The sequence below is a fragment of the Hemiscyllium ocellatum genome, chromosome 13, assembly GCF_020745735.1.
Source record: "Hemiscyllium ocellatum isolate sHemOce1 chromosome 13, sHemOce1.pat.X.cur, whole genome shotgun sequence".
In the NCBI taxonomy this organism is placed as follows: domain Eukaryota; kingdom Metazoa; phylum Chordata; class Chondrichthyes; order Orectolobiformes; family Hemiscylliidae; genus Hemiscyllium; species Hemiscyllium ocellatum.
Window position 1 is genome coordinate 80,224,833 of NC_083413.1, and position 12,069 is coordinate 80,236,901.

The following is a 12,069-nucleotide window of genomic DNA, read 5'->3' on the forward strand; positions in this document are numbered from 1 at the left end:
CGTCCAATGAGCTCAACATGCCCAGTGACCCCTGACACACCCAGTGACCTCGACCCACCAAGTGAGCCATTGATACATCCAATGACTCCTGACACATCCAGGTGATCCCGACACACCCAGCGAACGCCGGCACACATAGTGCCCCTGGCACAGTCGGGGTTCCATGTGGATCTACTAACGCCAACAGAGGTAGTGGTGCCCAATCCAACTTGGGCAGACCCAGATCTCAACAGATCCTTTGAACCTCTCTTTCTGTTGTGAGAGACTGTGCAAGGCTGTCCCCGAAGACCCAGTGATGTCCCACAGGGGGGCAGAGACAATGGGGCTTTGGCACGGTTCTGCCGGGTTCCGACCAGCAGGGAGTCTATTCCCTCAGCCCCATTGGTGGAGAGTTGGATCCAGTGCTTGGGGATCAAACCAGGTCAGTGCACAGGCCCCGGGGCGCAGTTTCCAAGCGGTCCCCAGCTCTTCAGGAGCAGCGGTGCTGGGTGACGCTGCCAGATAGAGGGCCCAGTGACAGGGACAGAGTGCACGGGGGGAGGAATCTGAGCGCTCTCGGCCCGGTGAGTGGGTCAAACACAGCTGCCCCTACCCAGCAACAATTCACACCCTCTCCACTGAGGTAGGACATTGAAATCCCAGCACAGCAACCAGGCTGCAGTCCTGGTCACCCTATGATAGGAAGGATGTTCTTAAACTGGAAAGGGCGTAGAAAACGATGATGCCAAGCTCGGAGTGTTTGAGCTATGACGAGAGGCTGGATAGGCCGGAACTATTTTCACTGGAGAGTGGGAGAGTGAGGGGTGATTCCCCATCGCGGTCAATAAAATCAAGAGGAGCATGGGTAGGGTGAATAGTCGAGATTGTTTTCCCTGGGGCAGGGGAGTTCAACACGAGGTTGAAGGTGCGAGGAGAGGGGCAGAGTTTTTAATGCAGAGGGTGGTTCGGAAATGGAAGGAGCTGCCTGAGGGAGTGGCAGACACAGGTACGTTTAACAGGGAGGTGGATAGGAAGGATTTGGAGGGTATGAGCCAAACGTAGGCAAATGGGATCAGTTCAGTTTGGGAAAGGTGGCCAGCATGGACGGGAGTTGGACGGATGAGTCTGTTTCTGTGCTGTATCTCTCTACAGCACCTCAGGCTGTAATACAACAGAGGAGAAAGGTAATAAGGACCTCCCCTTCATCGCACTTCCTCTGCCAACAGTTCTCTGCCCCTTGAGACAGGCAGTTAAATACCAGAGGCCTGAAAACTAGGCCACTGAATGCGGCCTCCCCTCTTTCTAGTCGTACCAAACCTACTCTGAGGTAAAAGGATGAAACAGGTGAGTAGGGATCTAAGAGATTCAGTTGTGCAAACACTGAGATCACTCGGAAACAGCACGGTACCTTCACTTCGAAAAACGCCGATCCAAACGTTGCCAAGCGGCTGAGTTGTTTGAGGAATGCCAGCTTGACCTCATCCTCGGTCTTCCCTGTGTGCCTGTTACACACGGCCACGATCGACTGTGAAAGGAAATCCGACAGAGAGCTGATCAACCATTGCGCGCGCGCGCGCGCACACACACACACACACACACACACACACATCAAGCCCTCACACTCCAGAGAGGGGCTTAGGCCACTCAGCCCCTCAAGCCTGCTCTACCATTCAATACGATCACAGTTGTAACCTCAAAGCAAGTCCCCACCTACTGGGGAAGAAAGGAAGGTATTGTCCTCACTTTCTCCTACTCGTTCTCCTCAGGACAATTCACAGGAATGTTGACGTATCTCCTGAATGAGAGGAGAGGGCGGATTGGTTGCCGAATGGACTCCGGTTCATACAGACTTTGTCATGGAGACTGCACAGATTGGTGACGATAAGGGGCAGGCTGTGTTTACATTTTAAACCAGGGCAAATTGGCTCTGATTACCTGGGCCGAAAAAATGAACCAGTGAATGGATATTACCTCAACTTTAGGAGAGTTGATACAGGCAGGGTGTGTGTGTGTTGTGTGTGTGCATGTTGTGTGTGTGTGTGTTCTGTGTTGTGTGTGTGTGTGTGTGTGTGTGTTGTGTGAATGTTGTTTGTGTGTGTTTTGTGTGTGTGTGTGTTGTGTGTGTGTTTTGTGTGTGTGTTTTGTGTGTGTGTTTTGTGTGTGTGTTTTGTGTGTGTGTGTGTGTGTGTGTGTACACACAGCATTCTGTCTGTCTGCACAGCACAGAGCCCCTGTGAATTAATTTATGTAACTTCTATGACATGCAAGTGACCCTGACGGACAGTCTGCAATAGGTTCTCACACAAACACACTGGTGAGGTTTCCTGAGCCGACATGTAGGAAGCTAAAACACAGAGAGATTGCTGACTTGGCCAAACAGCAAGGGATGCTGGGTACATTGGCCAAGTAAAACACTGAAATCACACACCAGGCACAGTGCAAACATAGCATCCAGGTGCTAATGATAAGGTGAAAGGTAGCAATTATCCTGGACAAGCCATTACCACCAACAACTGATCCATTAATCTAAAGGAGACCCAGATAGAAATGCACTGGGCCCTGCTACACAAGAAACTCTCAGTAACACGCCAAACACATGATCGACTCTGTTTCAAGCTGTTGGGTGTATCTCCCTTGTTCCAGAATGTTCCAGAAATCCATCTCAAAGATATAAAAACAGAGTTCACCTGCAGACCTCTCCCTCGGAATCCCTCTGGAATCGTTTGATGCTTTCTGAGGAGACCACCGTGGTAAGAGGCAGAGACCGGCTAACTATCCAGAGAGAGAGAGAGAGAGAGAGGGAGGGGAAGGGAACACAAGCTTCACATACCCTCAGACAGAGCGGCTGGGTAAATTTTCAAGAGACTTGGGAAGCATTGTAACCTGGATGTACCATTCGAGATGGTACGCTCAGTATTAAAGTTTATTATAACTTTGCTCCTAATAAAGTTAGGAGTGTTTTGAATTGTGTTCATATTGATTTGACCACTTCGGTATTGTGGGAGACCGAGGCAAATTCATTCATAATGTTGGAATTGTCTAACTTGTTTTAAAGAGGAGCTAGACAACACTGATTATTCTGCCCCACTGATCTAATATCATCACTGACTAACAGAGCCACACCTCCACTCTCTCCTCGTGTTCTCCCCTTTCTAACTTACACTGTACCCTTCAGGTAGCAACCCATACTTCCATCTTAAGGGGCCTCTGGAAGTCCCTGCAATGGTCACCTGATAATCTGGATGATAATAACAAGGGGAAACCTGGCTCTGAATTACCTTCTTCCATTCCTCCGACGACATTGTCCGAACCATGTCCTGGGGGACCAGATCTTTCAGCATTTTGGGAATGTGGACGAACTGGGATTTGTCGTCGCCGAACTTGACTCTGTAAAGGAAGGCAGCATTTTGGACAGCTTCTTCCTTCGTGCAGGCATGGTAACCTCGCAAATACTTGGGCAGCTCCTGGCAAATGGAGAAGAGGAACAAGATGAGGAGGTATCCTTCTTGACAAACCAGGCAGAATGAAACGACGCCTGCACTATTCCACACTGAAGATCGCTCAGGCTGAATCCATCCTCTCAGTGTCAGAAGGCCCTGACTCAAGGTGAGGCATTGCGAGTGAACAAGAATAACCCTCTCGTCTGGGAGTTTTGATTATGTTTATTCAGAGGATGAGGGTATCGCTAGCTAGGCCAGCATTTATTATCCATCCCTAATTGCCCAGGGGGCAGTTAAGAATCAGCCGCATTGCTGTGGGTCTGGAGTTACATGTAGGCCAGACCAGGGAAGGATGGCAGTTTCCTTCCCTGAGGGACATTGGTGAACCAGGAGAATTTTTCCCAACAATCGACAATGGATTCATGGTCATCATTAGACTCTTAATTCCAGATTTTTTATTGAATTCAAATTCTACCATGATTGAATACTCCATCCATAGGCAGGAATAATGGAGGCCTCGAAACCAGCCTGTCCTTACACAAAGCAATACACTCAGCACTGAGCAGGGATTGAACCTTGACTTTATGTTCCCACACTAGGAGGTCCCATGACCTAGAGTCCCATCGGAGGAGAAGGGGGTGGGGTGTGTTCACTCGGGATATGGCTGTCTGATGTGGTTCCCTATTCCTGAGCAGACCATGACTTACTTCAGCAGCCCTGTCCATGTCCTGTTGAGTTCTGTAGGCCAGCCTGGTCTCTCAGTGTGCTTTCTGGAATGGCAGCCTGCTGGTGGCCTGGCTCAATATACCTTCCCATCTCAATCTGTGCTAGCACACACCCTCAAACCCCGAGCTGGGAGGCTTCACAGGCAGCATTCGGTCGCCACCTAATGAGCTGTTCCAGTATCAGGGACGCTGGCTTTGGATCGAGATGTGACAGAGCCCTACAGTACCCACCCCTGGAGGGTAACTCACGTGATTCACTTTGAAGTAGATTAGGATAGTTCACCACTGCAGACATGGTCACTCCACTGTGGACATGGTTACTCCCCTGTGGACACGGTCACACCCCTGTTGCCATGGTCACTCCCATGTGGACACGGTCACTCCCCTGTGCACTTGGGCAGTCCCCTGTGGTCATGGTCACTCCCCTGTGAACACGATCACTCCCCTGTGCACTCGGGCACTCCTCTGTGGACATGGTCACTCCCCTGTGGTCATGGTCACTCCCCTGTGAATGCAGTCACTCCCCTGAGGACTCGGTCACTCCCCTGTGGACACGGTCACTCCCCTGAGGACTCGGTCACTCCCCTGTGGTCATGGTCACTCCCCAGCGGACATGGTCACTCCACTGTGGACATTGTCACTCTCCTGTGGCCACAGTCACTCCACTGTGGACATGGTTACTCCCCTGAGGACATGGTCACTCCCCTGTGGACATGGTCACACCCCTGCGGTTATGGCCAATCCCCTGTGGTCACGGTCACTCCACTGTGGACATGGTTACTCCCCTGAGGACATGGTCACTCCCCTGTGGACATGGTCACACCCCTGCGGTTATGGCCAATCCCCTGTGGTCACGGTCACTCCACTGTGGACATGGTTACTCCCCTGAGGACATGGTCACTCCCCTGTGGACACGGTCACTCCCCTTGTGGACACGGTCACTCCACTGTGGACATGATTACTCCCCTGTGGACATGGTCACTCCACTGTGGACATGGTCACACCCCTGCGGTTAGGGTCACTCCCCTGTGGTCACGGTCACTCCACTGTGCACATGGTTACTCTACTGAGGACATGGTGACTCTTCTTTGGTCATGGTCACTCCCCTTGTGGACACGGTCACTCCACTGTGGACACGGTCACTCCACTGTGCACTCGGGCACTCCCCCGTGGACATAATCACTCCCCTGTGGTCATGGTCACTCCCCTTGTGGACACGGTCACTCCCCTTGTGGACACGGTCACTCCACTGTGCACTCGGGCACTCCCCCGTGGACATAATCACTCCCCTATGGTCATGGTCACTCCCCTGAGGGCACGGTCACTCCCCTGTGCACTCGAGCCCTCCCCTGTGGACATAGTCACTCCCATATGGTCATGGGCACTCCCCTGTGGACATGGTCACTCCCCTGATGACTCAGTCACTCCCCTGTGGTCATGGTCACTCCTCTATGGACACAGTCACACCCCTGCAGTCATGGTCACTCCCCTGTGGTCATGGCCACTCCCCTGTGGACACGGTCACTCCCCTGCTGTCATGGCCACTGCTCGGTGGACACGGTCATTCCCCTGTGGACATGGTTACTCCCCTGTTGTCATGGCCACTCCCTGGTGGACACAGTCACTCCCCTGTGGACACTTCACTCCCCTGTGGTCACGGTCACTCACTTGTTGTCATGGCCACTCCCCGGTGGACATAGTCACTTCCCTGTTGTCATGGTCACTCCCTTGTGGAAATGGTCACTCCCCTGTGGACATGGTCACTCCCCTGTGGGCACGGTCACTCCCCTGTGGTCATGGTCACTCCCCTGTGGACACGGTCACTTCCCTGTGGAATTGGTCACTCCCCTGTGGACACGGTCACTCCCCTGTGGACACGGTCACTCCCCTGTGGTCATGGCCACTGCCCTGTGGGCACGGTAACTCCCCTATGGACTTGGTCACTCCCCTGTGGACTTGGTCATTCCCCTGTGGTCACGGTCACTCTTCTTTGGTCATGGTCACTCCCCTGTGGTCATGGTCACTTTCCTGTCAACACGGTCACTCTCTTGTGGTCACTGTCACTCCACTATGGTCACCGTCACTCCCCTGTGGACTCAGTCACTCCCCTGTGGACACGCTCACTCCCCTGTGGTCATGGTCATTCGCCTGTGGTCATGGTCACTCCCCTGTGGACACGATCACTCCCCTATGGACACAGCCACTCCCCTGTGGACATAGTCACTCCCCTGTCGTCACAGTCACTTCCCCGTGGACATGGTCACTCCCCTGTGCATACGGTCACTCCCTTGTGGTCATGGTCACTCCTGTATGGACTCGGTCACTCCCCTTTTGTCATGCTCACTCCCCAGTGGACTCAGTCACTCCCCTGTGGGCATGGTCACTCCCCTGTGAACACAGTCACTCCACTATGGTAACAGTCACTCCCCTGTGGACATGGTTACTCCCCCGTGGACATGGTCAGTCCGTTGTGGTCATGGTCACTCCCCTGTGGACACAGACACTCCCCTGTGGACCCGGTCACTCCCCTGTGAACATGGTCACTCCCCTGTGAACATGGTCACTCCACTATGGTAACAGTCACTCCACTATGGGCACGGTCACTCCCCTGTGGGCACGGTCACTCCCCTGTGGGCATGCTCACTCCCATGTGGACTCGGTCACTCCCCTGTGGACTCGGTCACTCCACTCTGGACATGGTCACTCCACTCTGGACATGGTCACTCCACTCTGGACATGGTCACTCCCCTCTGGACACGGTCACTGCTGTGGACGCGGTCAGTCACTGACCTGTGGGAAATGGAACACAACATCTGCTTTGAGGTCTCTGCCTGGAACGACATTGAGCCACAATTTTCTCACAAATAGGACCTTGTATGTCACCGAGACAGATGTACCTACAGGATAACAGGGAAATCCAGTGTTACCACACAGGCTGCAGCAGCTCTCCCCTTCCCCAAGGTCAGTGTAACATCTGAGGGACACTTACCCGCCTTCACTGGCTTCTCTTTCTTGTACCAGTCAGTCACATGCCTCACATAATCGAAGAAAAAATCTCCTTCGGGGAAGCTCACAACCTGAAACCAGAGGAATCCACATCGGAGTGATCTCAGAGAAACAACGGGATCAGACGCCCCTCACCCTGAATCCAAGACAGTGCAGCAGGAAAGCACCCAGTCACCCTGGGCAAGGCCGAGAATCACTGACCCACTGAGCAGCAGTAACCAATTTCAGTCGCAGCACTGCCAGGACAGCACGGACACTGCACAGCACTGTTATTTCAGGACACGGCCTAAAAGGTAATTGCCTGCTGGTGTAGTGTTGGCGGTAATGTGGGTGGGTGGTGTGGTGTTGGTGGTACTGTGGGTGGTGGTGTGGTGTTGGTGGTACTGTGGGTAGTGGTGTGGTATTGGTGGTACTGTGGGTGGGTGGTGTGGTATTGGTGGTACTATGGGTGGGTGGTGTGGTATTGGTGGTACTATGGGTGGTGGTGTGGTGTTGGTGGTACTGTGGTTGGGTGGTGTGGTATTGGTGGTACTGTGGGTGGTGGTGTGGTGTTGGTGGTACTGTGGGTGGGTGGTGTGGTATTGGTGGTACTGTGGGTGGGTGGTGTGGTGTTGGTGGTACTGTGGGTGGGTGGTGTGGTGTTAGTGGTACTGTGGGTAGTGGTGTGGTATTGGTGGTACTGTGGGTGGGTGGTGTGGTATTGGTGGTACTATGGGTGGTGGTGTGGTGTTGGTGGTACTATGGGTGGGTGGTGTGGTATTGGTGGTACTGTGGGTGGGTGGTGTGGTGTTGGTGGTACTGTGGGTGGGTGGTGTGGTATTGGTGGTACTGTGGGTGGTGGTGTGGTATTGGTGGTACTGTGGGTGGTGGTGTGGTGTTGGTGGTACTGTGGGTAGTGGTATGGTATTGGTGGTACTATGGGTGGTGGTGTGGTATTGGTGGTACTGTGGGTGGTGGTGTGGTGTTGGTAGTACTGTGGGTAGTGGTGTGGTATTGGTGGTACTATGGGTGGTGGTACTGTGGGTGGGTGGTGTGGTGTTGGTGGTACTGTGGGTGGGTGGTGTGGTATTGGTGGTACTATGGGTGGTGGTGTGGTGTTGGTGGTACTGTGGGTGGGTGGTGTGGTGTTGGTGGTACTGTGGGTGGGTGGTGTGGTATTGGTGGTACTATGGGTGGTGGTGTGGTGTTGGTGGTACTATGGGTGGGTGGTGTGGTATTGGTGGTACTGTGGGTGGGTGGTGTGGTGTTGGTGGTACTGTGGGTGGGTGGTGTGGTATTGGTGGTACTGTGGGTGGTGGTGTGGTATTGGTGGTACTGTGGGTGGGTGGTGTGGTATTGGTGGTACTGTGGGTGGTGGTGTGGTATTGGTGGTACTGTGGGTGGTGGTGTGGTGTTGGTGGTACTGTGGGTGGGTGGTGTGGTGTTGGTGGTACTATGGGTGGTGGTGTGGTATTGGTGGTACTGTGGGTGGTGGTGTGGTGTTGGTAGTACTGTGGGTAGTGGTGTGGTATTGGTGGTACTATGGGTGGTGGTGTGGTATTGGTGGTACTGTGGGTGGGTGGTGTGGTGTTGGTGGTACTGTGGGTGGGTGGTGTGGTATTGGTGGTACTATGGGTGGTGGTGTGGTGTTGGTGGTACTGTGGGTGGGTGGTGTGGTGTTGGTGGTACTGTGGGTGGATGGTGTGGTATTGGTGGTACTATGGGTGGTGGTGTGGTGTTGGTGGTACTATGGGTGGTGGTGTGGTGTTGGTGGTACTGTGGGTGGGTGGTGTGATATTGGTGGTACTGTGGGTGGGTGGTGTGGTGTTGGTGGTACGGTGTTGGTGGTACTGTGGGTAGTGGTATGGTATTGGTGGTGGTGTGGTATTGGTGGTACTGTGGGTGGGTGGTGTGGTGTTGGTGGTATTGTGGGTGGTGATGTGGTATTGGTGGTACTGTGGGTGGTGGTGTGGTGTTGGTGGTACTGTGGGTGGGTGGTGTGGTATTGGTGGTACTGTGGGTGGGTGGTGTGGTATTGGTGGTACTGTGGGTGGGTGGTGTGGTGTTGGTGGTATTGTGGGTGGTGGTGTGGTGTTGGTGGTACTGTGGGTGGGTGGTGTGGTGTTGGTGGTACTGTGGGTGGATGGTGTGGTATTGGTGGTACTGTGGGTGGGTGGTGTGGTGTTGGTGGTACTGTGGGTGGTGGTGAGGTGTTGGTGGTACTGTGGGTAGTGGTATGGTATTGGTGGTGGTGTGGTATTGGTGGTACTGTGGGTGGGTGGTGTGGTGTTGGTGGTATTGTGGGTGGTGATGTGGTATTGGTGGTACTGTGGGTGGTGGTGTGGTGTTGGTGGTACTGTGGGTGGTGATGTGGTATTGGTGGTACTGTGGGTGGTGGTGTGGTGTTGGTACTGAGGGTGGGTGGTGTGGTGTTGGTGGTACTGTGGGTGAAAGTGTGGTATTGGTCGTACTGTGGGTGGGTGGTGTGGTGTTGGTGGTACTGTGGGTGGTGATGTGGTATTGGTGGTACTGTGGGTGAAAGTGTGGTATTGGTCGTACTGAGGGTGTGTGGTGTGGTGTTGGCGGTACTATGGGTGGTGGTGTGGTATTGGTGGTACTGTGGGTGGTGGTGTGGTGTTGGTGGCACGGAGTTGGTGGTACTGTGGGAGCTGGTGTGGTGTTGGTGGTACTGTGGCATTGGTGGTACTGTGGGTGGGTGGTGTGGTGTTGGTGGTACTGTAGGTGGTGGTGTGGTGTTGGTGGTACGGAGTTGGTGGTACTGTGGGTGCTGGTGGTACTGTGTTGGTTTTTGTGTTGGTATGGGTGTGTTGTGGGTTTCTGTGTTGGTATGGGTCTGGGTGTTAGTGTTTGTGTTGGTATGGGTCTGGCAGTTGGGTTTGGTGTTGGTATGGGTGTTGGTTTTGGTTTTTGTGTTGGTTTGGGTCCAGGTGATGGCTTTTGTGCTGGTATGGGTCTGGGTGTTGGTATGTCTTTTGATATGGGTGTGGATGTTGGTTTGTGTGTTGGGATGGGTCTGGGTGATGGTTTCATGTTGCATTGGTCTGGGTGTTGGTATGGCTTTTGGTATGGGTCTGGGTGTTTGTTTATGTGTTGGGATGGGTGTGGGTGTTAATCTTTGAGTTGGTATGGGTCTGGGTGTTGGTTTGTGTGTTGGTATGGTGTGATGTGGGTTTGTGTGTTTGTATGGGTCTGGTTGTTAGTTTTTGTGTTATTATGGGTCTGGGTGTTGGGTTTTGTGTTGGTATGAGTCTGGGTCTTCATTTGTGTGTTGGTATGGGTGTTGGTGTTTGTTTATGTGTTGGTATGGGTCTGGGTGTTGGTTTGTGTTTTGGTATGGGTGTGATGTGGGTGTTTGTGTTGGTATGGGTCTGGTTGTTAGTTTTTGTGTTATTATTGCTCTGGGTGTTGGTGTTTATGTTGGTACGGGTCTCGGTGTTGGTGTTTGTGTTGGTATGGGTCTGGGTGTTGGTTTTTGGGTTGGTTGGAGTCTGGGTGTTGGTTTTGTGTTGGTACATGTCTAGGTGTTGATTTTTGTGTTGGTATGGGTCTGGGTGTTGGTTTTTCTGTTGGTATGGGTCAGGGTGTTCATTTATGTGTTGAGATGGGTCTGGGTGTTGGTTTGTGTGTTGGTACGGGTCTAGGTGTTGGTTTTTGTGTTGGGATGGGTCTGGGTGTTAGTTTTTGATTTGGTTTGGGTCTGGGTGTTGGTTTTTGTGTTTGTACGGGTCTCGGTGTTGGTTTTCGTGTTGGCATGAGTGTGGGTGTTGGTGTTTGTGTGGGTATGGGTCTGGGTGTTGGTGTTTGTGTGGGTATGGGTTTGGTTGTTGGTTTGTGCATTGGTATGGGTGTGGGTGTTGGTTTGTGAGTTGGTATGGGTGTGGGTGTTGGTTTGTGTGTTGGTATGGGTCTGGGTGTTGGTTTTTCTGTTGGTATGGGTCAGGGTGTTTGTTTATGTGTTGGGATGGGTCTGGGTGTTGGTTTTTGTATTGGTATGGGTCTGGGTGTTGGTATGGCTTTGGGTACAGGTCGGGGTGTTGGTTTTTGTGTTGGGATGGGTGAGGGTGTTGGTTTGTGTATTGGGATGGGTCTGGGTGTTAGTTTTTGAGTTGGTATTGGTCTGTGTGTGGGTTTGTGTGTTGGTATGGGTCTGGGTGTTGGTTTTTGTGTTGGTACGGGTCTGGGTGTTGGTTTTTGTGTTGGTATGAGTCTGGGTCTTGGTTTGTGTGTTGGTATGGGTGTTGGTGTTTGTTTATGTGTTGGTATGGGTCTGGGTATCATTTTCGTGTTGGTATGGGTCTGGATGTTGGTTTGTGTGTTGGTATGGGTGTGATGTGGGTTTGTGTGTTGGTATGTGTCTGGATGTTAGATTTGTGTTATTATGTGTGTAGGTGTTGGGTTTTGTGTTAGCATTGGTCTGGGTGTTGGTACAGGTCCGGGTGTTGGTTTTTGTGTTGGTACAGGTCCGGGTGTTGGTTTTTGTGTTCGTATGAATGTGGGTGTTGGTGTTTGTGTTGGTGTGGGTCTGGGTGTTGGTTTTTGAGATCGTATTGGTCTGGTTGGGGGTTTGTGTGTTGGTATGGGTCTGGGTGTTGGTTTCTGTGTTGGTATGGGACTGGGTGTTGGTGTTGGTGTTGGAATGGGTCTGGGTGTTGTTTTTTGCGTTGGTATGGGTGTGGGTGTTAGTTTATGAGTTGGTATAGGTCTGGGTGTGGGTTTGTGTGTTGGGATGGGTCTGGGTGTTGGTTTTTGTGTTGGTATGGGTGTGATGTGGGTGTTTGTGTTAGTATGGGTCTGAGTGTTAGCTTTTGTGTTATTATGGGTGTGGGTGTTAGTTTTTGTGTTGGTATGGGTCTGGGTGTTGGTTTTTTGTGTTGGTATGGGTTTGGGTGTTGGTTTGCGTGTTGGTATGGGTGTGATGT

The 12,069-nt window shown here is 52.4% G+C and overlaps 1 protein-coding gene across 1 annotated transcript in view; it reads right to left on the minus strand.

Moving 5' to 3' along the window:
- The window catches only part of LOC132821379 (unconventional myosin-VIIa-like), a 140,813-nt gene that overhangs the window by 16,204 nt on the left and 112,540 nt on the right, over positions 1–12,069 (minus strand). The window contains exons 42-45 of the mRNA XM_060833960.1: positions 7,134–7,221; positions 6,935–7,041; positions 3,258–3,443; positions 1,388–1,504 (exon numbers count right to left, since the gene is read on the minus strand). Coding sequence (XP_060689943.1) covers positions 1,388–1,504; positions 3,258–3,443; positions 6,935–7,041; positions 7,134–7,221 — 498 coding nt within the window. The remainder of the gene's footprint in view (positions 1–1,387; positions 1,505–3,257; positions 3,444–6,934; positions 7,042–7,133; positions 7,222–12,069) is intronic.